At 41.8% G+C, this 24,783-nt stretch overlaps 1 protein-coding gene across 2 annotated transcripts in view; it reads left to right on the top strand.

The window, feature by feature from the left end:
• Positions 1-24,783, top strand: part of gas7b (growth arrest-specific 7b) — a 365,251-nt gene that overhangs the window by 240,488 nt on the left and 99,980 nt on the right. For both annotated transcript variants that reach the window (XM_052032627.1, XM_052032628.1), the window contains exons 3-4: positions 15,780-15,857; positions 17,814-17,899. In XM_052032627.1, the coding sequence (XP_051888587.1) occupies positions 15,780-15,857; positions 17,814-17,899 (164 nt within the window). The remainder of the gene's footprint in view (positions 1-15,779; positions 15,858-17,813; positions 17,900-24,783) is intronic.

Raw genomic sequence — 24,783 nt, forward strand, 5'->3', positions numbered from 1 at the left:
CAGAATCCCAAATCTCAATGGGTTCATTATGTAAACAGTTTTTCCCCATTTGTGCCATCACTACACTTTGAGTAGCTCGGAAGATATTATTGTCATGTGTATTGAGATAGTGTTTTCTGTGCCATCCAGATCATTCCATACATAATTATGCTGAGGTAGTAAAAAGAAAACAGAACGCAAAATATAGTGTTGCAGTTACAGAGAAAGTGCAGTGCAGATAGACAAGAGCAAGGGCCCTGACGAGATAGATTGGGAGATCACAAATTCAAGAGTTCATCTTTTAGCATATGAAAGGTCCTTTCAAGAACCTCATAATAGTGGGATAGAAGCTGTTCTCGAGTCTGGTAGTTCGTGCTCTCAGGCTTTTGTGTCTTTGTCTGAGAGAATGACCGGGGTGGAAGGGGTCCTTGATTATGTTAGCTGCTTTCCTGAGTCAGCAGGAAGTGTAGATGGAATCAGTGGAAGGGGGGGTTGGTTTGCATGATGGACTGGCTGCATTCGAAACTCTGCAATTTTTATATATATATATATATATATATATATATATATATATATAAATTTTTTAAAAATTAGCCAAATAAACCAAAGTTATCCCTCAAAACTTCTCTTTCAGTACTCAAGCATTAAAGGGATATTAATAGCAATGATGAAGTAATTGTATTTAGAATAATACATATGCCTGCCACACATATTGTTCCAGTGATCTTGTGGGTGTTGCTGTAAGTCAGATGTGGGGTGTGGACCACATTGGCTGAAGTCAGGCTGGAAATATTAACTTATCTCAGCAACTTCACAATGTTTTGATTAGATATGGTTAGATTAAGCAAAATTTCCAAGCAAATGGAGAGGTCATAGAATACACTGCACAAAAACTGGTAATTCCACTCGAGCTTCCTCCTGTCCTTCCTCATCCAAATCTAGGAAAACCCTCCTTTCCCTCTCCTGTGCCAACTCGCCTTGTTTCCCTTTAACAGTGTCTATACCATTTGCTTCAAACACTCCCTCTAATAGTGAGCCCACATTCTCACCACACTCTGGGTAAAAGAGTTTCTTCTAAATGCTCCACTGGATTTCTTGGTGACTCTGTTATATTGATCGCCTCTAGTTACACACAAGTGGAAATATTTTCCTTGGATTCACTACAGAAGCACTTAATAATTTTATTCAGTCAGTTTTTTTCATGAGAGAAAAGATTCCCAGACTACTTATCCTTGCTTGATGTAAGTGCCATCATATTTCTGGTACTATTCTTGTAATCAATAGCCTTTTCATTGCCTCTATTTTTATATACTATACTGGTTAGAACTATATGTAGTACTCTAAATATGGTCTTAGCAAGGTTTGAAACAGATTTGTCATAACTTCCCCACTCTTCAATTCTGTCCCACTAGAAATGAACCCTAGGAGGTGCATAGTTTTCTTTTTTTGTGTTTTTCTTGTGTTTTTTCTTGCAAACCTCTGATACGACGGTTGGTGGTTGGTGTATTTATACCGATGTCCTTTTGTTCATCTATCCCATCTTGACTTGAACCTTCAAAGTAGTAAATGACCTTCCTATTCTTCCTACAAAATGTGCTACATTTCATTTATTTGTGTTGAACTTCATTTAATAATATTTGCCTAATCTGCAAGTTTATTAATGATCTCCTTTAATTTACTGCCATCCTCCCCAGTTATTGTCTATTCCCCACCCAACCTCCAATTTGGTAGAATCTACATATTTAGAAATTGTGCTTCTGATTCCAGAACCTAAGTTACAAACATAAATTGTGCACAGCAGTAGCCCTGGCACTGAACCTTGTGGATCACCTTCATCCACAGCAAAACACTACCCTTTGTTCCCACTCTCTGCTTTGTGCCTTGAAGCCAGCTAACAATCCTTCCCGTTACTTGTCCCCGATTCTGCATTCTCCAACCTCGTGCAGTCTATCATGTGGTATCTTAGTAAAAGTCTTCTGGAAATTCATTTTACACCTAATGCATTATCATTGCGTACTATCTGTTATCACCTCAAATGAAATAAGGTTGATCAAGCAACATTTTTCTATCTGAAATTCATGGTGACTATCCATTATTATATTTTATGCCTGTAGATAGTCTTCTATTTCATCATCTGGCAGGGATTCCATTCTTTTTCCTACCACTGATATTATGCTGAATGGTCTGTAATTCCCAGGACCTGTTCTTTCCTCATCCTAAATATAGATGTTATGTTAGCTAGCTGCTAGTGTTCTAGCATACCCTTTACTAACAAATCATTAAATATGCCTCTGTAATCTCTACCTTAGATTCTTTAAAATGTGTGCATAAAATATCTGAGTTTATTTAGTTTATTTAATATAGCCCATTTTTTTCTAATATAAATGTACCCATTTCACCACATCGTGCAATGTCTGTCCAGCTTTTCTATCTCCCTGGTAAACAATGAAGCAAAACACCGATTTAGTATGCCTGCCATCTCTCCAACGTTACCTGAGGAATGGTCCTGTCTATAACGTAATGGCCCTATTCCCATTCCAACCTCTTAGTTTATTAAAGTGTCTGTGAAATATTTTACTGTTTTGTTTAATGTTCCTTGATAACTTCATTTCATGGTTCCTCTTTGCCTTCCCAAGTGTGTTTATTACTTGTTTTCCTAATCCCTTCATATTTTCTCTTGTCAGAGACCCTCTGCTACCCTTGCAATTAATATATGGCTCTTTTCTTACCCTCCACCATTTGCTAATATCTTCATTTATTCATGGGATCTCATGAGTATTTACTTTGTTCCTGCAGTTTGTTGCTTGCCAGTAATTTCCTATTTTATCTACCTTCTCAGTGCAATTATCGGGGTAGTTAAAATTCTATATTATTCTGTATTTCACCCAGTCCCTTGATTTGTCTATATATTTCTTCCACAATCTTGTCTCCACTGCTAGGTCCCCTGTTTTAATGTGATTCATCCTTTGTTATCTTTTTATCTCAATCCACTGTTTAATTTTTGACACAGTGAGAATTGCTGTACAGATTAACTGATATTTAACTTTCTTTGCTTTCCTACTGTTATTGTCCTTCCTTAATCTATTCTTCCTTTGTTCTCATTTCCTGTTTTTTAAATAGATTTTTGCTATTTATGTTTCTTGTGAAACCCTCCAACACTCCTTCTGCTTAAAGCCTCTGCCATTTTCTTATTCAGCATTCCTCCAGGACATGAGTCCTATTCTGGTTCAAGTAAAACAGCACATAGATGCAATCACAAGGAAGGTGCTCCAGCATCTTTACTTAGAAGGTTAGGGAGGTTTGGCACGTCACTGAACACACCAACGAACTTCTACAGATGTACTGTTGAAAGTATCCTGACTGGTTGCATCATGGTCTGGTATGGCAATTCAAATACGCAGGAATGTAGGAGGCTGCAGAGAGTAGTGGACTCTGCCCAATACATCATGGGCACGTCCCTCCCCACCATTGAAAGTATCTACATGAGGCGCTGCCTCAAGAAGGCAACATCTATCATCAAAGATCCCCACCATCCTAGCCATGCCATCTTCTCGCAGCTACCATCCTTCAGGAGGTACAGAAGCCTGAAGTCCCACACCACCAGGTTCAGGAACGGTTACATCCCTTCAATCATTTGGTTCTTGAACCAGCATGCACAATCCTAATCACTACCTCAGTAGAGCAACACTATGATCACTATACACTACAATGGACTTTGTGTTTTTTGTTCTAATTGTGTTCTTTCTTGTATAATTTTGTTTCCTTTATGCTTAATTTATGTTTTTTGTGAATGTTGTTTCTCTAATGCTATGTGCCTGTGATGCTGCTGCAAGCAAGTTTTTCATTGCACCTGTGCAAATGTGCACTTGTGCATTTGACAATAAACTTGACTTTGACTTTTGTGCCAGAACAGTTGCTGGTATCCCACAAAAAGATCCTCTCTTTCCTACACCAGCTCTTTAGCCTCATTAATTCTTCTGATCTGTCTGTGTCCATGTGAACCTGCATCTGGTGAATAATCCAGAAATAAACATTCTCAAGGTACTGCTTTTTAATGTAGAGTATAACTCCTAATATTCTTTTAGCAGAACCTCCTCCCTGTTCCTATCCTTGTCATTTGTTCCAACATGGAGCGCATCAACTGGATTTACTCTCTCCCCTTTCTAGTTTCTGTTCAGCCACCATGAGGTATTTGTTCACTTCATTTTCTATCCATCCCTTTGAAGGTGCTGCCTTGAGGTCAGCCAGTACCTACAGAGCGGTGCTCTTAAAAAGCAGCCATTTCTTCATTAGAGGAGGAAAGTTTTTTTTAATGATCTCAAGCTTGCTCACGCATTGCATGTTGACATGTGATAATGGGTAAATTCCCTAATTAGAAGTGTGATATCATTGCCAAGGCCAGAGATGATTTTTTTCTGACTGACTGGGTCTGAAGTTAACCTGGAAAACCATTAGTATTAGAGATCTTATCCATGCTACATCCCACCATACAGTTCTGTAGTCTGATTACACTAGACAATAGGAAAGATTGCAATGTAGTGCTACAAATTCACGCTATCCCAAGGTTGCTCTTGGTGCACTTTATTTTACCGTGCTTCCTTCTCATAAAGGACCTTAAGCACTTAATACTAACATGCAATGTCGAAACAGATAAGTACTACAGTTCGAAACAGATAAGTACCTGTAAGTATATTGGCATATGAATGTGGCTATTCTTTAACATCAACAATACGATTAGCACTTCTACATGTACAGTGGCATGTGAAAGTTTGGGCACCCCTGGTCAAAATTTCTGTTACTCTGTATAGCTAAGCGAGTAAAAGATGACCTGATTTCCAAAAGGCATAAATTTAAAGATGACACATTTCTTTAATATTTTAAGCAAGATCACTTTTTTATTTCCACCTTTTACAGTTTGGAAATAACAAAAAAGGAAAAGGGCCCGAAGCAAAAGTTTGGGCACCCTGTATGGTCAGTAGTTAGTAACACCCCCTTTGGCAAGTATCACAGCTTGTAAATGCTTTCTGTAGCCAGCCAAGAGTCTTTCAATTCTTTTTTGGGGGATTTTCACCCATTCTTCCTTGCAAAAGGCTTCTAGTTCTGTGAGATTCTTGGGCTGTCTTGCATGCACTGCTCTTTTGAGGTCTATCCACAGATTTTCGATGATGTTTATGTCAGGGGACTGTGAGAGCCATGGCAAAACCTTCAGCTTGTGCCTCTTGAAGTAGTCCATTGTGGATTTTGAGGTGTGTTTAGGATCGTTATCCTGTTGTAGAAGCCATCCTCTTTTCATCTTCAGCTTTTTTTTACAGACTGTGTGATGTTTGCTTCCAGAATTTGCTGGTATTTAATTGAATTCATTCTTCCCTCTACCAGTGAAATGTTCCCTGTGCCACTGGCTGCAACACAAGCCCAAAGTATGATCGATCCACCCGCATGCTTAACAGTTGGAGAGGTGTTCCTATCATGAAATTCTGCACCTTTTTTTCTCCAAACATACCTTTGCTCATTGTGGCCAAAAAGTTCTATTTTAACTTCATCAGTCCACAGGACTTGTTTCCAAAATACATCAGCCTTGTCTAGATGTTCCTTTGCAAAGTTCTGATGCTGAATTTTGTGATGAGGACGCAGGAAAGCTTTTCTTCTGATGACTCTTCCATGAAGGTCATATTTGTGCAGGTGTCGCTGCACAGTAGAACAGTGCACCACCACTCCAGAGTCTGCTAAATCTTCCTGAAGGTCTTTTGCGGTCGAACGGGGGTTTTGATTTGCCTTTCTAGCAATCCTATGAGCAGTGCTCTTGGAAAGTTTTCTTGGTCTTCCAGACCTCAACTTGACCTCCACCGTTCCTGTTAACTGCCATTTCTCAATTATATTATGAACTGAGGAAACGGCTACCTGAGAACGCTTTGCTATCTTCTTATAGCCTTCTCCTGCTTTGTGGGCATCATTTATTTTAATTTTCAGAGTGCTAGGCAGCTGCTTAGAGAAGCCCATGGCTGCTGATTGTTGGGACAAGGTTTGAGGAGTCAGGGTATTTATAAAGCTTTGAAATTTGCATCACCTGGCCTTTCCTAACGATGACTGTGAACAAGCTATAGCCCTAACAAGCTAATGAAGGTCTGAGACCTTGGTAAAAGTTATCTGAGAGCTCAAATCTCTTGGGGTGCCCAACTTCTGCACGGTGCTCCTTTCCTTTTCTTTTACTCTAAAATTGTACAAAACAAAAATAATACACTAATCATGCTTAAAATGTTGAAAAGAATGTTTCATCTTTCACGTTATGCCCTTTGGAGATCAGTTCATCTTCTACTCACTTAACTATTCACAGTAACAGAAATTTTGACGAGGGGTGCCCAAACTTCTGCATGCCACTGTAGGTTAAAAGTGACAAGGCACATGTCATGAGGCATTTGTTTGGAACATTATATAGGAACATGTAGAAGTATGCTACAAACTTCAACTTCACTCATAATTTTGAAAACAATTAATTTAAAATACTAGACCATAAACAGTTTTGTCAGTTTAACTACTTTATTAATCTGTATTAATAAACCAGGCAAATATGTTTTGTATTCTCTACATTTCCTCCTCTGACTGTACGTCTGCCTTCTATCAAAACCTTCATGTGTTCTTCGTTTATATTGCCATGTATTCACATGTGATCAATGGGATAATAACAAAGACTATTCCACCCCAAATCCACCCCCACCATTTCACAGGAAAAATCAAACCATCCATTTTCAACAGATATATTGCAGCAAAGCTCATGACGCTGCAATGGGGGAAATATTTCACCTCCGACCAATAGACAATTTCCATGATATCTTTGAATTTGCTTGCCTCAAAAATCATATTGCTATATTGCTCTTCCAAGCCAGCAGAGTAATTATGAAAATAAGGCACAGTTTTACTCATGTGCACAAAGATTCCTCAATGCTTTATTGTTGCATTCTTTTGATTTTAAAGCCCTACACGTCAGCACATTCACCTTCTGGTGTTCATTCTTCCAGCCAGCTAATTTAAGCTGCAAATAGCATGCTTCCAAATAATATACATCTCCCACTGTTTAAAAACAATGGAGAGAGAAAGCAATGCAAATTAAGCAATGAAAGTGAGATTTAAACCTACATCTACTGGTGCATCGAAGCTCTCAGGAAAGTTATCGATAGTTCTGGCAATATATTGGTGCATAGACACTTTAGGATCTCCTGATGGTCTTCCCATCCAGCCCTCCTGCCCTCTGCACAACCTAGGTTATCCCAGAGCCAAACAACGAAGCCCTGTATGGTGAGGGGATGTCAAGTGACTTAATTCCTGCCTCCTGCTTTGCCATTTGTTTTGGCTTTCAAGTCTATTTGATGTTTGACATGCTGATACTTTGGAACACGTAAAAAAAAATAAAAGCTACTGAAGCCACTCAAACATTTAAAAATAATTAATATCATAAAATCAAATCTTATTTTAAAAGAAAGATGCACCATATTTTTTCTTCACCTTGGCCTTGAGGGCCCCAGAGTCATGGAGCATGGAAACGGACCCTTTAGCCCACTGAGACCATGATGATCATTAAGCACCCATTTACACTAATCTTGTGCTAATTCCATTTTATTCTGTCCACATTCCCACCAACTCCCAGATTCTATCACTCACCTACACACTAGGAGGAATTTACAATGACCAATTTACCTGCCATCCTACGTGTGGGGCAGGCTGGAGCACCCAGAGGGAACCCACGCGGTCACAGGGAGACCGTGCAAACTCCACATGGACAGCACTGGAGGTCAGAACTGACCTCGGATCTCAGGGATTGTGAGGCAGTAGCTCTAACAGCTGCACCACTGTACTACCCTTATTCCAATGCATCAGCTTGCGGATCCTGCGGCACGTTTAACTTCGCACGAAATCCAGAAGCAAATTTTCCAGAATAGATGCTGGGGAATCTTGGCAAATTCCAGCTTTGCTTTTGGACCCCTTGTGGAATGCAGCAGCAGAGTACGGCTAGGAAATCAGCAGAGTTCAGCTCATGTTGCGCTGGACTCCATGATTTACATTCTCCCCTCCCCCATCTGCCCATCACCCCTACTCGCCTGGATCCACCTATCACGTGCTAGCTCTCGCTCCACCCCTTCCCTCCACTTTTATATACTGGCTATCTCCCCCTCTATCTCTCAGTTCAGGGGAAGGGTCTCAGCCCAAAACGTCGACTGTCCATTTTCCTCCGTAGATACTGCCTGACCCGCTGAGTTCCTTCTGCTTTTTGTACGTTGCTGCATATTCCAGCAAATGCAGTCTCTTTCATCTCTGGAAACTTAATGGCACTGAAAAATGTGGGTGCAGAACCCAGCAAAATCTGCACCAGTGGCATGGGAACATTGGAGGCGGGAGGTGGAGATAAAATCTCGAGGAATGTGTTCACAAAGTGGGCAACTCTGGTATCACAGCTTTGAAAATTTGTCATGGGTCTTTTTATAGTTAAGTAACCTAGGAAACTAACTACTACCTGTGTCCCGTCATGTTACTATGGAAACCATCCACAGTTGTGATTATGCAATCTGAGCATTAGGAGTTACAGAAGCAAAGCGATACTGGTTGCTCTTTCGAAAAGCAACATCATCAACTTACTGCCCTTACTCTCACACCGCCAATTTACACCTGCCATGGTTTTGAACAGTGATCTCAGGGTTAGCAGTGAAGTCAAGCTTGTGTTGTTGCAAGAGCTGGATATGCCATATAGTGAGAACCCTGCTGGGAAAGGAAAGGGAGACATGATTATAGTCATAGATTAAGTGGTCACCATGGAGACAGCCCATGTAAACAAGAGTTGTATAGAAGCTTTGTGCCTACCACTCTGTAAGTATCTAATACTGTGATATCAAGCTCCATGTATGAGTAATAAGAAAAAAAAGGCATCAAAGGTGATCTAAGAGAATGAAAAAGTGAACAAAACCAGCAAAAGATGAATGTGGAAGGTAAAGAGCAGTGAAATAATGAATCTTCCAGTTATAGCACGTGTGCCCATTAAAATCTTCATGACATTCTACATCCCAAAATACAAACAGAGGTAGTCATGGAAGTAGTGGATGTATTGGTTGTCATCTTTTAAAATTCTGTAGATTAGGGAACAATTCTTGCAGATTGGAAGGGTTCAATTGTAACCCCACAATTTGAAAATGAGGGAAAGAAACTATGGAGCCTCAGACCAGTTGTTCTATCATATCAGTAGGGAAAATGCTATTGTTGTGACTGTGATCTGAGTCACTGGAGAGACACTGAAGCTGGTGATATAAATGGTCTTTTTTCATCATGACAAGCAGGCATTCTCCTGGAGACCCTCTCAGTAGATTCTCCCAAGCTCAAAGTACATCCCATTTTTATACCCTTAAGAACAAAGGTAACAGTAGGTGATTCAATACAATTTCAATAGCTACAATGACGTTGGTTACTTCAATATTTTGAGTCTGACAATGCTCCCGTTGAGTTACATATTTACAATGGGAGACACCTCTGAATGTTCAAACACCTTTGCTGGGACAAAGTAATTCACACGGATGGTCTAAAAATTCTGAGGACACAGAACCCAGACACCCAAAGTTAAATGTTGTGAGGGCTGACTCTCTGAGTACACAAATATCCCAACTCTTGATAAATTAAATATGCCCATGACCATGTTTGATGTGCTAAGTGACAGTATCAGTTTGGTCTGCAAACTTCCTTGAGCTTGGACGCAATGGTGCAAAATAATTTAGCCATAGTTGCCTGGTTTGATGTGGGCCAATTAACATAATCCCAGTGTCCGATGTTTGGCTGATGCAGACAAAAGCGTCTCATGGTCACTTCACTTTGCAAACCAGTTCTCTTGAGCAACCAGCCTCCTGCTGTGGGCCAACAGCCTGTGCTCTGTAAACAGCGCTGCTTGTTTACAAAGCTATCCTTTTAACTTCGAACTGATTACTGCTTTCAATTTACATTTAAGAACTGAAGACTGGTTCTCGTTTGCATGAATGTCTGCTATATTCACCTAATTCCATAACTCCTGAATCCCTAACAGCTATTCGAAAGCAAAACATGCAAAATGCTGGAGGAACTCAGCAGGTCAGGCAGCATCTATGGAGGGAAATAAACGGTCAATGTTTCGGGTTGAGACCCTTCGTCAGGACTGGAGAGGAAGAGGGCAGAAGCCAGAATAAAAAGGTGCGGGGAGGGGGAGGAGCACAAGCTGGCAAGTGATAGATGAGTCCAGGTGAGAGGGGGAAGGTAGGTGGGTGGGGGACGGGCGATGAGAGAAGCTGGGAGGTGATAGGTGGAAGAGGCAGACGGCTAGAGAAGAAGGAATCTGATAGGAGAGGACAGTAGACCATGGAATAAAGGGAAAGAGGTGGGGAACCAGAAGGAGGTGATGGGCAGGTTGTGGGGGTGAGGGGGCCATGAGAATGAAGCAAAACAAAGGGGGAGGTGAAGGGGGGTAAACAGAGGAGAGGAGAAGGAAGACATTAGAAAGGATGTAATAATAAGACATTTAGCAAAGTTATATAGATTCAATAAGATTAACATGTTCATAAAAATGATCTGTCAAACATAATTTCTCACTATAGTTTTCTTGAGGATACAATAGGTAGAGTAAATAAATGAGAACCAGTTGGATTTTCAAAAGGCTTTCGATAATGTCCTGCATAAAAGGTTAGTTGGTCCCACTGATTAAAAATGTTGAGTTCCTGTGGTGGATTGGTTCTGATTGAGGTTCGTAATCATCCAATCCTCCAATTATTAGGAAGCTGAGGCATGCTTGACTCTGGAGGTGACTTTTCATTTTGAACCATAGCTGTCTGTCCCCTGCCCACTGGATTCCTGATCACTGCTGCCTTCTTGGCGTGATGTGATGCCATGCCCTTTTTTGCACAAGTGGTGGTCCAGCATGTGAGAAGCATACTGAAAATTCCACAAAGCTAAAGGTGTACATTTGGTGTTCTATTTATTACCCTGGTTAATTGGACTTGTTCTAGGTTTGCCTACAAAATGAAAGCATTTACTCATCAGAACTGAGGACAACTGCAGCAGAGAAATAAACCAAGTAATTACAGGCCAGATCAGGTGGCAGAAGTGTTACTGGAAAAAAACATTCTTTGAAATAGTATTAATAGCCATTTAGAAAAATGAGGATTAAGCGAGGACAATCAAGATGGCTTTGATAAGGGAAGGTCACATCTCACTAATTGAATTCTTTGGGGGGCGGGGGGGTAGTAAGGAAGATAGCTAAGCGTACAGAATACATGGATTTTTAGCAAAGATGAGGTCCCTTATAGCACACTGTAAGTACGTAAATGCTTACAAATCAAAATCTTGTCGGATCCAATATTGGCTCAGTTGCAGGAAGCCACTGGAGGCCTGTTTGTGATTGGAAGGCTGTTTACATTGGGATTCTGCTGGGCTCAGTAATAGGTCCTCATAGGTCAATGAAATAGACTTAAATTTAGTGAGCATAATGAAGAATATTGCAGAGGATTCAGAAGTTATTTGCATGGTTGAAAGTGAAGCAAAAAAAGTTGTAGACCGCTGGAATGTATACAATGGTCAGGTGGGCCTTAAAAAGGCAAATGGAATTTCATCAAAAATGTGAGATGGTACTGCATTAGCAAGGGCAAGCAGACAAGGGGAATTCACAATAAATGGTAGAAGACTGAGAAAAGTAGCGGAGCAGAGGAATGTTATACAGATCCCATTAGCACACTGGGAGTTGAAAGATTTTTGGAGCAGAACTTAGTAAGCAATTTTTATTTGGATAGAATGGCCTTTATTAACCTTGATCAACAACCTTTGTTTTCAAGCCATGAAGCTCAACTCACCAGGCAGAACTAAAGAGATGAGAGATTTCTGTCATTTGATTATCTTAGGGGCTCTGAACCAAGTTTGTTTGATTGTACTCATTTAGCAACATGATATGAACTATCACATGAGAACTGAAGAGCATTCATTTCCAATGCGTTCTGACTTCATATTGCAGCAAATGCTTAGCCTTGTATAATTTAATAAGCATGTATAATAAAGTTAGAGTCCTGGCTTACACTGGATTGTCACTGATAAATTTATTCTCATTAGAAACTTTGACGTGCCTGTGATTTTACACCCTGCCTCCTTCTGTACTCAACTGAAGTCTACGTAGAGTAATGTTGTGGGGAGTGCAGACTACTGTTCCACCACAACTTGAGGATTTCCCACCCAGCAACCTGCTTAATGTTGTCTCTGAGTCTACATCTTTTTGGAAATTGGATAACTGTAGGGAGATTTCATTTTAATTTTAGTTATTTTTGAACTGTGCAAGGTGACTGAAGTGTACACACCTCCCCAAAAACTTCAGCTCCTTCAGCTTAGTTTCAATATATCAAATTTGTTTCTGGGCAAAATATAATAACCACAGTGTCAAATGCATTTAATATTGTTGAAAAAAGCAACATTTATAAATCTGAACTTGTTCAAATGCATTCTGTATTCCATACGAAAACTATTTGTATAAATGATAAAGTGGCTTTGTGTTGAACTTTATCCTGCAGTAAAGAATAGCAATATTTTCCTTTGTGATTTAAAAATTGCTAAATTGTTTATTTCCTTTAACTTGTTTGTGAAAATTCACTGGGAATGTGAATCTTAAGCCTTGGCTGCTGGACTTTCCAGACAAATAACTTCACATTGCAAGGGAATTTTAATTTAAAAAACATTTAACAAGGTTAATAAGTAGTATAAACACTGGGCATACAGAATAATGAAACATGTTACGAGGCTAGACAAACCTAAAGATGAAAGCTCTGGTTTCTGGCTTGTGAACAAAGTAACCTCAACCTGGGTAAAACTGAGACAGTCTTGCCGCTGTGTCAAAAATGCAGTTGAAATATCAAAGTCAAAGGGAGAGTCAATTCCTGCTGAATGGAACCCCTCAACCATGACTATGTTCTTGATGGGAGTGCCCTTGAATTTATTCTACAGTAATTTATGCAGAACGGCCTCACCATCACCCCAATCAACAAGTTGAAAATGCCAAGTGCCAACTGACAAAGAACAAGGCCTAGAGAGCAGATGGTATTCCCACTGAAGCTCTAAAGTTTAGCCTGGAGGAGCTTCATTCACAAACTTACCATTTTATCTCCCATGCCCTGGGAAGAGGGACCTCAGAATCACTGTCACATGCCAGGAGAACTCAGAGTCACCTCATTGGAAGTGTCCTCAAGAAAGGAGACAAATCCAACTGTAGTGACTACAGAGAGGTCTCCGACTGTCTGCCACAGGGAAGGTCATTTCATGAGTCCTTCTCAATCACCTCCTCCCAGTGTCTGAAGAGTTGCTCTTGCAATCATTGTGTGAATTCATCCATCTAGCCCGATGGACATGATCTTTAGTGTGTGATGACACCAAGAGACATAAAGGAAGCAGCATCAGCAGTTAAAGGTGGCTTTTGTTTTTACTTTACTAATGCTTTTGACTCAGTTAATCGAGAGGAACCATGCATCTTTCTCAAATTTTGCTGTCACAGAAAGTTCTCTGTATCTTATATTCTGAAGACTACTTCATTGATTCACAGAGTTGTACAGCATGGAAATGGGCCCTTCAGCCCAAATTGTCCGTGCTGACCAAGATGCCTACCTAAACTAATCCCATTTGCTTGCATTTGGCCCGTATCCCTCTAAACCCTGTCTTATCATAATGCCATGCAACCTTTCATGATCATATACAAACTTTAGTCTTAATCAACAGGTCTATTACAGACTCAATCTCTGTGCCAACTGGTATCAAGTAAAGCTGCATCATTGCCCTAATGCTTTTCTCAATCTATCTTGTCATGGTGCTGCACCTCCCATCCTACAAGCCTCCTGTTGGAAAGGAGCAAATGGGAGACTGTTCAACCTACATCGCCTCTACTTCAGAACCACATTCACCCCAGCTTCAGTCATTTCACTACAGCACACAGGCCATACTGGAAGTATGTGCACGTTTGGAGGCTGGGTTTCAAATTATCATATGAGAGTATGGACCTTACACTAAACACCCAAAAAACACCAGTCTTGTACCAATCTGCTCCCATCTCTGTGACATTCTGACAATAAAACTGCTGTATGAAACCTTGGAAAATGGGGACCACTTCCCAAACTCCTAAGCCATCTCTTAAATGAAGGCACACATATTCAAGAGCCGGTGCCTCAAGAGGCAGCATCCATCATTAAGGACCTTCACAGTTGGGACATGCCCTCTTCTCGTTACTACCATCAGGGAGGAGGTACAGGAGCCTGAAGACCCACACTCAACGTTTCAGGAACAGCTTCTTCCCCTCTGCCATCAGATTTCTGGATGGTCCATGAACTCAACCTCATTATTCCTCTTTTGCACTATTTATTTATTTATTGGTAACTTCTAGTAATTTTTATGTCTGCACTGTACTGCTGCCATGAAACAACAAATTTCACGACATATGTCTGTGATAATAATTCTGATGCTGAAATGCACAATTGTTTTAAGTGTGCTAAAACAGCCTTTGGCCATCTGAGGAAAAAGAATCTTCAAAGATTCAGACTTCAAAGCCAGCATGAAACTTGTCGTCCACTGGGCAACAATGACCCCTGCCCTCCTGCTTCTGAAGCAGAAAACAGACAGTTGATAGCACCAGAAAGAACTACCAAGACTATCTCAGAAAAATCCTCCAAATCCATTGGTAGGATAAGCAAACCAAAGTCCATAGGAAGAACCACCAAAACTTGGCTCCCACACTCAGACCACATTGTTCCCATGCCCAATGCAGACAAACTGCTCCTATTTCTGTCACTATAAGGGATTACCAGATGGAAGTGGACAGAGGAAGTAATTTGAGCCTCCTTGAAAATGTATAACATCTGCATTGCATAAAACAAAAAATAAAAACTGGGATTAATGTTGGATTAATGTAAATGGGTGGTTGGTAGTCGGTGCAGACTTGGTGGGCCTGTTTCCATTCTGTATCTCTCTATGACTTGAAGGAATCCATGGAGAAGGATTCAAAGTGGAGAAGGAGCATTGAGGATGGTATTGAAAACCTCCGTACATTCGGCAGAAAGGTAATGGTGGAAGGAAAGCACAGCCTATCTCCATCAAACACCTCCTATCCCAGCTTGGACGGAGCCTGTGAGTCCTACATTGGCCTCAGCAGCCAGCTCAGGCCCCATAGAATTGGAGTGGAAGCAAGTCATCCCCATTTCAGAGGGACTGCCTAAGAAGACAAGAACTGAGACAATGGTATTGACCTTGCTATCACTAGGCAGTGCAGAGAAAAATCAGAAGTCCCAACTTGTGCATATGCATAGATCTGGAAGGGCATCAGTGTGGTGATCTTTAGAATGTGACAGGCTGCTGGCTGACTTATGAAAATTAGTAGCATAGACAAGGCAGTGCAAAATTACAATTGGTGTGAAATGGTATCAAAGTATGAGGTTGTACCTTTAGGAGAGGGGCAAAGAGAGAGGCAATAATCAGCAAAAGTTGAAGGCAAAAAAACTTCTGGCTCTTTGTTTAGACAAATACCCTGTCAAGGCTTCCAAGGTCTTTATTTGATTGAAATATTCTGAACTAAAGATTGGCACTCAGTAGATATTTGGCATGAACTTGGATATCTGTTATCTTCACAGGTTTACACACAAAAGCAAGGCAGAATGTTAAATGATCGGACTTTTATGTCACTTAAAGTGTGTTTAGCCTTTTTCCATAATTTGATTCTCTTCGGTTTTTATGACCTGAGTTACAAGACACACCATTTTTTGTGTACTGAAGTTTTTCTTTTATTACAGAAACAACCTGGGAAAGGCCAACCAGTACTCCAGGGACCCCAAAGAGTCCAATGTCACAGATGAATTCCATGCTTACAGGTAAATGGGCTGTGAAAAGCTGTTGACTACTAAAATCTATTTGGGATTGATCTCAACTTAAAATACATTTTCATAATTTACAAAAGTGCAATGGAATACTTTTGAAGATACGTAGAAAAAGTTGAGGACATACAATGGACCAAAATGGTTTCTGCAGACAGAAAGCATGGTCAAAGGTGACGAATGAATGATGAGCATTTTAATAGAATAAGAATGGAGAGGAATAATGCAAATAAATGAATAGATACCCAGGCTCAGACAGGGCATCCAGTCCCCAGCAACTACCCGCATTCACCTGCCGGCCACGATCTGCCCCTCATCCCACAACTCAGTCCCGAGCAGTGCACCGACTTATAGCTCTCACAGGCATTCAGCAGGTCAGTCAACATCTGCAGAGGAAAATGGACAGTCGACGTTTCAAGTTGAGCATAGCCAGTCTATCTCCCCTCTATCTTTCAGTCCAAGTGAAGGGTCTTGACCCAAAACATCAACTGACCATTTCCCTGTACAAATGCTGCCTGACCCACTGAGTTCCTGCAGCAGTTTGTTTTTTGACCCAGATTCCAGCAGCTGCGGTCTTTTGTGTCTCAGGAGCAGTCTCTCCACACCATAGAGTGAGTTATTGCTCAGGGCAGCCCGAGGGGATGTCTTTTTATAAAGTGTACTGGGTGTGCACCTGCGTTGGGACTCCAGGGCTATGGGCACTATAACAAATCACTGCTCTGTAGCATAGGACTAAGTAGGGTGCCAGAGTATTCCCATTCTTGGAGCCTGTCTTCCTTGTTGATGTGCCTGGTCTCTTCCCTGTGCACACTTATCAGTATGCTGAGCAGCATGGGCTCCCCACACACTCACTTCAGTCACTGCTTGCCAGCAGGGGATCTAACAATATTTTACATGTGGAGTTCAGATGTGCGGGCTGCCCCCAGAACACTCTACGCAAAAGGTGTATTTCGCTGTGTGTTTCGACGTACATGTGACTAATAAAGAGATCTTAATATTGGTTCCGAGGTTAACTTTAGTCATACTGCAGGCAATATTTGTCATACTTTACGCCACTTTCCTCCCCACCCCTCAAAATAATGACAGCTCAAACAAAATTTAATCAAAAACATCACTGCTGCCTCCAGTTGTCTGCTTGCCCTGGTCCCAGCACTGCAAATTGCAGTCAGTACCCTTGGGATAAAGGGGAGGATGTGAAAAAAACAATTGAAATGGTGTCAGTGAAGGCAGAAAGCTCGTTGTCAAGACTTCTAAAACCTCAGTCTGAACACATTGGGGATTGACTGCAGAGTGGTTATACAGCTTTATTAGAATTACCTTTCACTTCAGAGGACTGCCATCTTCTAACATGGTGATTTGAAGACTAGCTTTCTGAGAGCTTCCAAGCTTATAAAAGAACAAAGAAGTCAGTTCAACAAAATAGCTCTATTATTTATGACTGACAAGAGGATTGAAGCTATGGTGCACCATAAGGGATTAATCTGAATTGTTTAATAGGAATATGATTGCTGAAGAGAATTTGCATAATGTTTTATAATATGCTCTCAGTCAATTTCAAATTCATTTTTATTGTGGCTAAATACCATAAAAGACTGAGAATTATTTGAAGCTAGTTGATTCTACTTACAGCAATATGACTTAAGGTACTATACATCACTGCTTGGTTCTTTCTGGAGAGATATGCTGCCTGGTTTGTGTGTTTCCGAGTGAGCTGATGAAGGTAACTGTGATTATATCAGCTCTTGGGTCTGCTGTAACCACCTTGTTTCTTTTGCTGTCCTGCAATAGAAAACCTTTAATGCTTATTCCAAGGAAGCACTTTGTGGAATATCTCAAACCAAAGTACAATCAGGTGTCTTAAAGTTACTGGGTTTAACACCAAGAAACTGTAAACATTGTTGGACTGCGCTGGAGTTTCTTTTTTATAATGTGGCTTTTGTGTTTGTGTTTCAGTGAATGGCTTTCACTCCTCGGGGAGTCTGTCACACCATTCGGAGTCCTCGCATGTGTCCTTGAGAAAGACCAGCAGCGATCCACAGGTATCCATAATCTTCACCCAACTTTGGCATAAGGCTTCCATAATTCCAAGGAGGATTTTCTATTCCTTAAATAAAAGAATGACCAAACTTTAGACATCAAACATTCTTTTCCCAGAGAGTGGTAAATCTGTGGAATTCTCTGGTCAGGGAAGCAGTAGAGGCTACCTCATTAAATATATTTAAGACAGTTTGATAGATTGTTGCATAGTAGGGGAGTTAAAGGTTATGTTGAAATGGCAGGGAGGTGGAGCTGAGCCCACAGCCAGATCAGCCATGATCTTAATGAATGGCGGAGCAGGCTGAATGGGCAAATTGGCCTACTTCTGCTCCTATTTCTTATCATCTCTGGGAATTTTAGCCCCAGCAGCGAGAGAATTCTGTTACAGGAATGCTTACATTCCCATTACTCAATTTTTATCTGTTCAAATTTATATGGAACAGGCCATTTTGCCCCTACAATCTGTTCTACCACCTCATAAGATCGTGGCTGATCTGTAACCTATCTCTGTACCTCCACATGTGCCTTGATATATCTCTTTAATATTTTTTGGTTAACAGAAAGTTACCAATCTCAGACTTAAAGTTAATATTTCACTCAAGTTCATTAGTCATTTGATTAGTATGTACCAAGCTATTAATCTCTGTTGGATGGGAGTCGCAGAATCATACAGAACTAAAATAGGCCCTCTAGTCCACTGAAAGAGTGCCGACTGTCAGACATCCATGTACGCTAATCCTATTGAATTCTGCTTCTGTCTGTTCATCATATCAACATTGGACATGATTTTGCACAGCTCTCCCAAACCTCCTCTTCACTTCCTTCCACCCAGCCTCTCCTGTTCAACCATACTCCTCATACCAGTGACTTCTGGCAAATCTTTTCTGTACCCTCTTTCCAAACTGAAAGGTGCAAGTCTAATTACTAGCTGTATCGTGGTCTTCCTAGACTTCCCAACCAGAGGAAAGCCTTTTCATTTATTCATCTTATCAGTTTCCTTTCATTTCTTCAAATCTCTGATTTCCTCTCCTGCTTTAGCACTCCCATCTGGCCTTGGCTTCCTTCCTTTGCCTGTTCCACCACAACAGCTGATGGTTCAAAACCAAGGGGGAACGTAATAAACTTGAGAGGACCCAATCTTGAGTATTATTCCCAGATGTTATGTGATCAGGCATAGTGTAGTCAAACCTCCAGGAATATCCTTAGCCAGAGTGGTAATCCATTGGCATCCATGGAAACCTGGAAGCAATTCTCCTGCTCATTTCCTGTGCTGCCTTGCCATCAACATTAACTTTTCTTTTAATTTCAAAAATAAACTTTATTCATAATAAAAAAATATAAACAAGGAAAGAAAACAGTGCAAAATACAAAAGCTTAACATTCATGATTGTTACATTCAATAGTGTAAATCTTAAAGAGAAAAAAAAACACAAACATAGCACCATTGCTACTAATGTGGCTCCCTGAGGTGATACCCCTTTTTGTTTGAGGGGCTTCCCCACCAAATTCTGCCCTTCCATGTCCTGTAGCGGAAGGAGCCTAGACTGTGGTCCTTCCCCACAGAGCCTTAGCATTGGCTGCACTGAGCTTCAGTGTGTCCCTCAGCAAGTACTCCTGCAGCCTGGACTGTGCCAGTCAGCAGCATTCCCTTACAGACATCTCGCTGTGCTGCAAGACCAACAAGTTTCAGGCAGACCAAAGGGGATTTTTCACCAAGTTGATGACCTTCCAGCAGCACTTGATGTCTGTCTCAGTGTGTGTCCCTGGGAACAGCCCATAGATCAGAGTCTTTTGTTATGCAGCTGCTGGGGATATGAACCGGGCCACAGATCCTTGCATCTGTCTCCACACCCTCTTTGCAAATCCACACCCTGCAAAGAGGTGGATGACCGTTTCCTCCCCCCATTCCCCCCCTCCCCCCCCAGCAGTCTTCCCGAGGGCAGCGTGCATTGAGGGTGATGTGTCGTCTGTAGAGGAAGGGTCTGACTGGGAGGGCACCTCTCACCGCCAGCCAAGTGAGGTCTTGGTTCTTGTTGGACAGATCTGGCGATGAGGCATCCTGCCATACGGTTTGGACTGTTTGTTCAGGGAACAAACCCACAGAATCCATTGTGTCCCTCTCCCGCAGTGTCTGCAGTACATTCTGCGATGGCCACTGTTTGATGGACATGGTCAAAGGTGTTTCCTTGGAAGAATTCTTCCACAGGTAGTGCGGCAACATCCAGCTGACTGGGACGTTGCATGGTAGAAGGGCCAGGTCTATCTTCCACAACACTGGGGACAGGTAGAACCTCAGCATGTAGTGACATTTGGTGCCCATGTACTTTGGGTGCACACACCGGCTGATACAGCCACACACGAGGTGGTCATCAGGATGAGGACTACCTGAAGGTGCTGGGAATCTGGTCTGGAGGGGCTGTGGCGTGTAACAAGAATTGGCTGGAGCGGATTGGGAAGGTAAAGCAAAAATTGGGTTTGTGGAAATGGCGTTCTCTGTGAATAATTGGGAAGAACTTGGTCATCAGGTGTGATATGCTCTCAGGGCTGCTGTACTTGGCCTGTTCTTCGCTCCTCAGCCTCACCCGGGACATTTTCTAGTTTATCTGGGGGTCCAAGATGGAGCAAGTCCAACAGGTCACGCTGCACGACTCCCCTGAGAATGGGGACAAAAGTGTACCCAATATTGCCATCAACATTAGCTGTGATTGGTAGCAGCATGATTATGTATTGGAGCAATAGTACATCATTCTGCTATTGAGCTGTCACTAAGGAAGCTTCTTATTATTGTGATAACGACTTAATGTGGAAATGACATAAATCTGTGCTCTGTGTCCAAATGTCAGTGGCCTGAAGCAATATTCATTTTGGACCTATGCATAGGGACTGGTGACTGGCCTGGACGAGAGAATGTGCTGGTTTGCTGCTTGTGTGCTCTTTCATCTCCCTAAGAGGAACATAAAAGTGACAGTGGGCCCACAATAACACAGCTGTTTATGTGTGTCTCATCCAGGTTTTCATCCTAGCAAGCAGGGTAGTAGCAGAATAATGACCTGCTTTTGTCCTTACACATGCTAATCTGTTAAATGGGTCCTTTGGGAGGAATGCTCATCTCTTTATTTACAAACGGATCTGAGCTGAGTTAATGCATTTGCATTAAAGGCACATCATCCCAAATATGAGTCAGAAAAGAGACCAGAATAGAATTGCTGATTTTTTTTGTTGAAATGTTGAAGATTTCCAATGGCACATTGTCGCAGCAAGTCGATCCACTGCCTAACAGCGCCAGAGACCTGGGTTCAATACTGGTGTTGGCTGCAGGTTGTGTGGAGTTCTGCTTGTTCCCGCTGAGGATGTGTGGGTTTTCACTGGGTGCTCCAGTTTCCACCCACATCTCATGTGCTGTGTGGTAGGTTAATTGGCCCCTAGTGTGTAGGGGAGTGGTAGAATCTGGGAGGGGGGGTAGGGGAGTTGATGAGAATGTAGGATTAATGTAAATGGATGGTTGATGGCTGTCAGGTAAAAAATGCCTGCAAATACTCCTGCCAGCTGATCCATGCAGGATCTATGGATGTGGCTGGGAACTCCATCCAGGCCAGGCACTTTTTGTGGGTTTGCTCTCCAGAAAGCTGATCTGACATCTGCAATGGTGACTGTGAGTACAGGTGCGTTCTAGGCTGTCGGGGCAGGTGGTGTCATTTCATTGCCCTTCTGTTCAAACTGTGTATAGAATGCATTGTGCTCATCAGTGAAGGACGTGTTGTCAGTAAGGCTGCCCAACTTCGTTTCCTGGTCTCTTTCTGTCTTGGTGAGATGAGATTTTGATAAAATTCTTATCTAGCATGCGCCTATACAAGATCATGCTGATGTGGCAAAAGCTTCAAGGTTACACGGGAGATACCAGCTCAGAAGATTACAATAAAATATGCAACAATCATATAAACCAACTGAAACATACAGAGATCTACATCTAATTTAAAATGGATTATGGAGATAAATTCCTCCAATACTTTTCAATTGTGAATATCTCATTGACAATTCTTATGAGGTATTTTCCTTGCTCCTCAATTCTGAATCTAAATTCTATCTCCCTCCATTTCAATGTCCCTTAAATCCCTCTTACAAGAGCTGATAATGAAACCATCAGGTTGCATAGTTTCTCTATGGTGGGTGGCAGTGCCTTGATAATTTAAAGTGTTATCGCATTCTTCTGATCACATTAATCATTTCACTTTGTGAGCCTGACTGAGGCATGCTTGAGAACCAGCCTTCAGTGCAAGTTCATTGTGCATTGCTATAAAGTATAGCCTCACATGCAGCCAGCTATGTGTGCAGAGATACACACACACACACCCATCCCTACCTGTTGGTGTCCCAGTACATTCATCAGCTACTCCAAACCAGCCTTCAGTTTCTAGGTGTTTGTTACTAAAAGATCAGAGTCTAGTGATCTTTGTGCCTTTTCTCATTTGTCCCAATGTGTCAGGGAGAGCACAGGTTAGCAAATACAGTTTTCTTAAAATGAAGACTGTTCATAGACAAAGGCACAGAATTCCAAAGAGAAAGATGTCATCTGACTATTCTTATTTACACTTTCTTGCTGTTCTTTAGAATGTATTGGTGTGTGTGCCCACACATCTTCTAATCAGGCAGATAACGAACCTCGTCCCTATCTGGTTCTGTGAACTTCTATACTCAATTCTTAAAGCTCCCACTATCACATTGTAAATACTCTGTTGGGAGATCTGGAAGAATGTCAACTTTCCAATGCAATATTTTAGTAGTGCATTTATTAAACAAGGAACAGAGATTCTCTGCAAAGAGCTGCAGAGCTATTTTGTGAATGTTTGTAACTTGTTTTTTTCAGCCACTGAACTGATGGCCTACTTTGAGCATGTTAATTCTCGAAGCCTGCTACAGCCTCATATTTTAGGCAGCTCCGTGCATTCCCACCTTGGTTGAGCACCAATTCTTGCTGAAATGTAACACTGTTCAGAAACAGGTCACTCTTATATAAAGTGAAATTTGTTGTTTTGCAGCAGCAGTACAGTGTAAAGTCATTAAAAAAAAACTATAAATTATAAAATAAATAAATAGTGCAAAAAAAAAGGAACAATGAGGTAGTGTCCATGGACCATTCAGAAATCTGATGGCAGAGGGAGAGAAGCTGTTCCTGAATTGTTGAGTGTGGGTCTTCAGGCTCCTCTACCTCCTCCCCAACGGTAGTGACAAGAAGGGGGCATGATCCAGATGGTGAGGGTCCTTAATGATAGATGCTGCCTTCTTGAGGCACAGCCTCTTGAAGATGTCCTTGATGGTGGGGAAGGTTGTGCCCGTAATAGAGCTGGCTGAATCTACAACCTTCTGCAGTCTCTTGTGATCCTGTGCATTGGAGGATCGCAAGTAGAGCCTAACGAAGCCTAACTACCTAACAAAGTAGAGCCGCTGGCATGCCTTCTTTGTGATTGCATCAATGTGTTGGATCCAGGATAGATTATCTGAGATGTTGACACCCGGGAACTTAAAGCTGCTCACCCTTTCCACTGCTGACCCCTCAATGAGGACTGGTGTGTGTTCTCCCGACTTCCTCTTCCTGAAGTCCACAATCAATTCCTTGGTCTTGCTGACGTTGAGAGTGAGGTTGTCGTTGTGACACCACTCAGCCAGCTGATCTATCTCACTCCTGTACACCTCATTGCCATCTGAGATTTTATCAACAATAGTGGTGTCATCTGTGAATTTATAAATGTGTTTGAGCTGTGCTTAGCCACACAGTCATGAGTGTGGAGAGAGAGTAGAGCAGTGGACTAAACACGCATCCTTGAGGTGCACCTGTGTTGATTGTCAGTGAGGAGGAGATGTTATTACTGACCTGTATTAATTGTGGTCTCCTGATGAGGAAGTTGAGGATACAGTTACAGAGGAAGGTACAGAGGCCCAGGTTTAGAAGCTTGGTTATTAATATTGAGGGGATGATGGTATTGAATGCTGAGTTGTAATTGCTAAACAGCAGCCTGATGTATGTTTTGCTGTTACTTAGGTGCTCCAAAGCAGAGTGGACAGCCGGTAAGATGACATGGCTGTAGAGCTCAGGCAGCAGTTATTCTATCCGTGACCAACCTCTTGAAACACTTCATCACAGTAGATGTGAGTGCTACTGGTCGATAGTCACTGAGGCAGCTCACCCTGCTCTTGGGCACTGGTATGATTGCTGCCCTTTTGAAGCAGCTGGATGTTGAAGATGTCCTTGAACACTCCAGCTGGTTGATCAGCACTGGTTTTCAGTACCTGGCCAGGTACACTGTCAGGGCCTGAAGCCTCCTGAAGGATGTTCTGACATCAGCCTCTGAGACAGTGATTACAGGGTTGCCAGATACTGTGGGGATTCACACAGGTGTAGTGTTATTCTCCCTTTCAAAGTATGCATAAAAGCTGTTGAGCTCATTGTGGAGTTAAAGAACATAAAAAAACAGGAGTAGGCCAGTTGGCCCTTCTAGCCTGTTCCACTATTCACTAAGATCGTTTTGCAAAAAAACGTATGTTTTGCTGTTATTTAGGTGCTCCAAAGCAGAGTGGACAGCCAGTAAGATGGCATCTGCTGTAGACCTATTGTGGCAGTAGGCGAACTGCAGTGGATCTAGGTCCTTGCTCAGGCAGGATGTCTTGCAAAAAAACTGTAACAAATATGACACGTACTAGGATACTGATGTGTGTGTGTGTGTGTGTGATGTTTTCCAGCCATTGATAAATCCCACATTCTGGGGCAGTTTCTCAACAGATCACTCATTTCTCAAATTTAAGCCAGAAAGAGTCGCAAATAGGAGGATGAGGAGGGAGGGGTCGCTTGTAGTAACTTCTATACTTCTGCCCTTTGCCTTCTGTGGATGTT

This window comes from Pristis pectinata, chromosome 18, assembly GCF_009764475.1.
Source record: "Pristis pectinata isolate sPriPec2 chromosome 18, sPriPec2.1.pri, whole genome shotgun sequence".
In the NCBI taxonomy this organism is placed as follows: Eukaryota; Metazoa; Chordata; class Chondrichthyes; order Rhinopristiformes; family Pristidae; genus Pristis; species Pristis pectinata.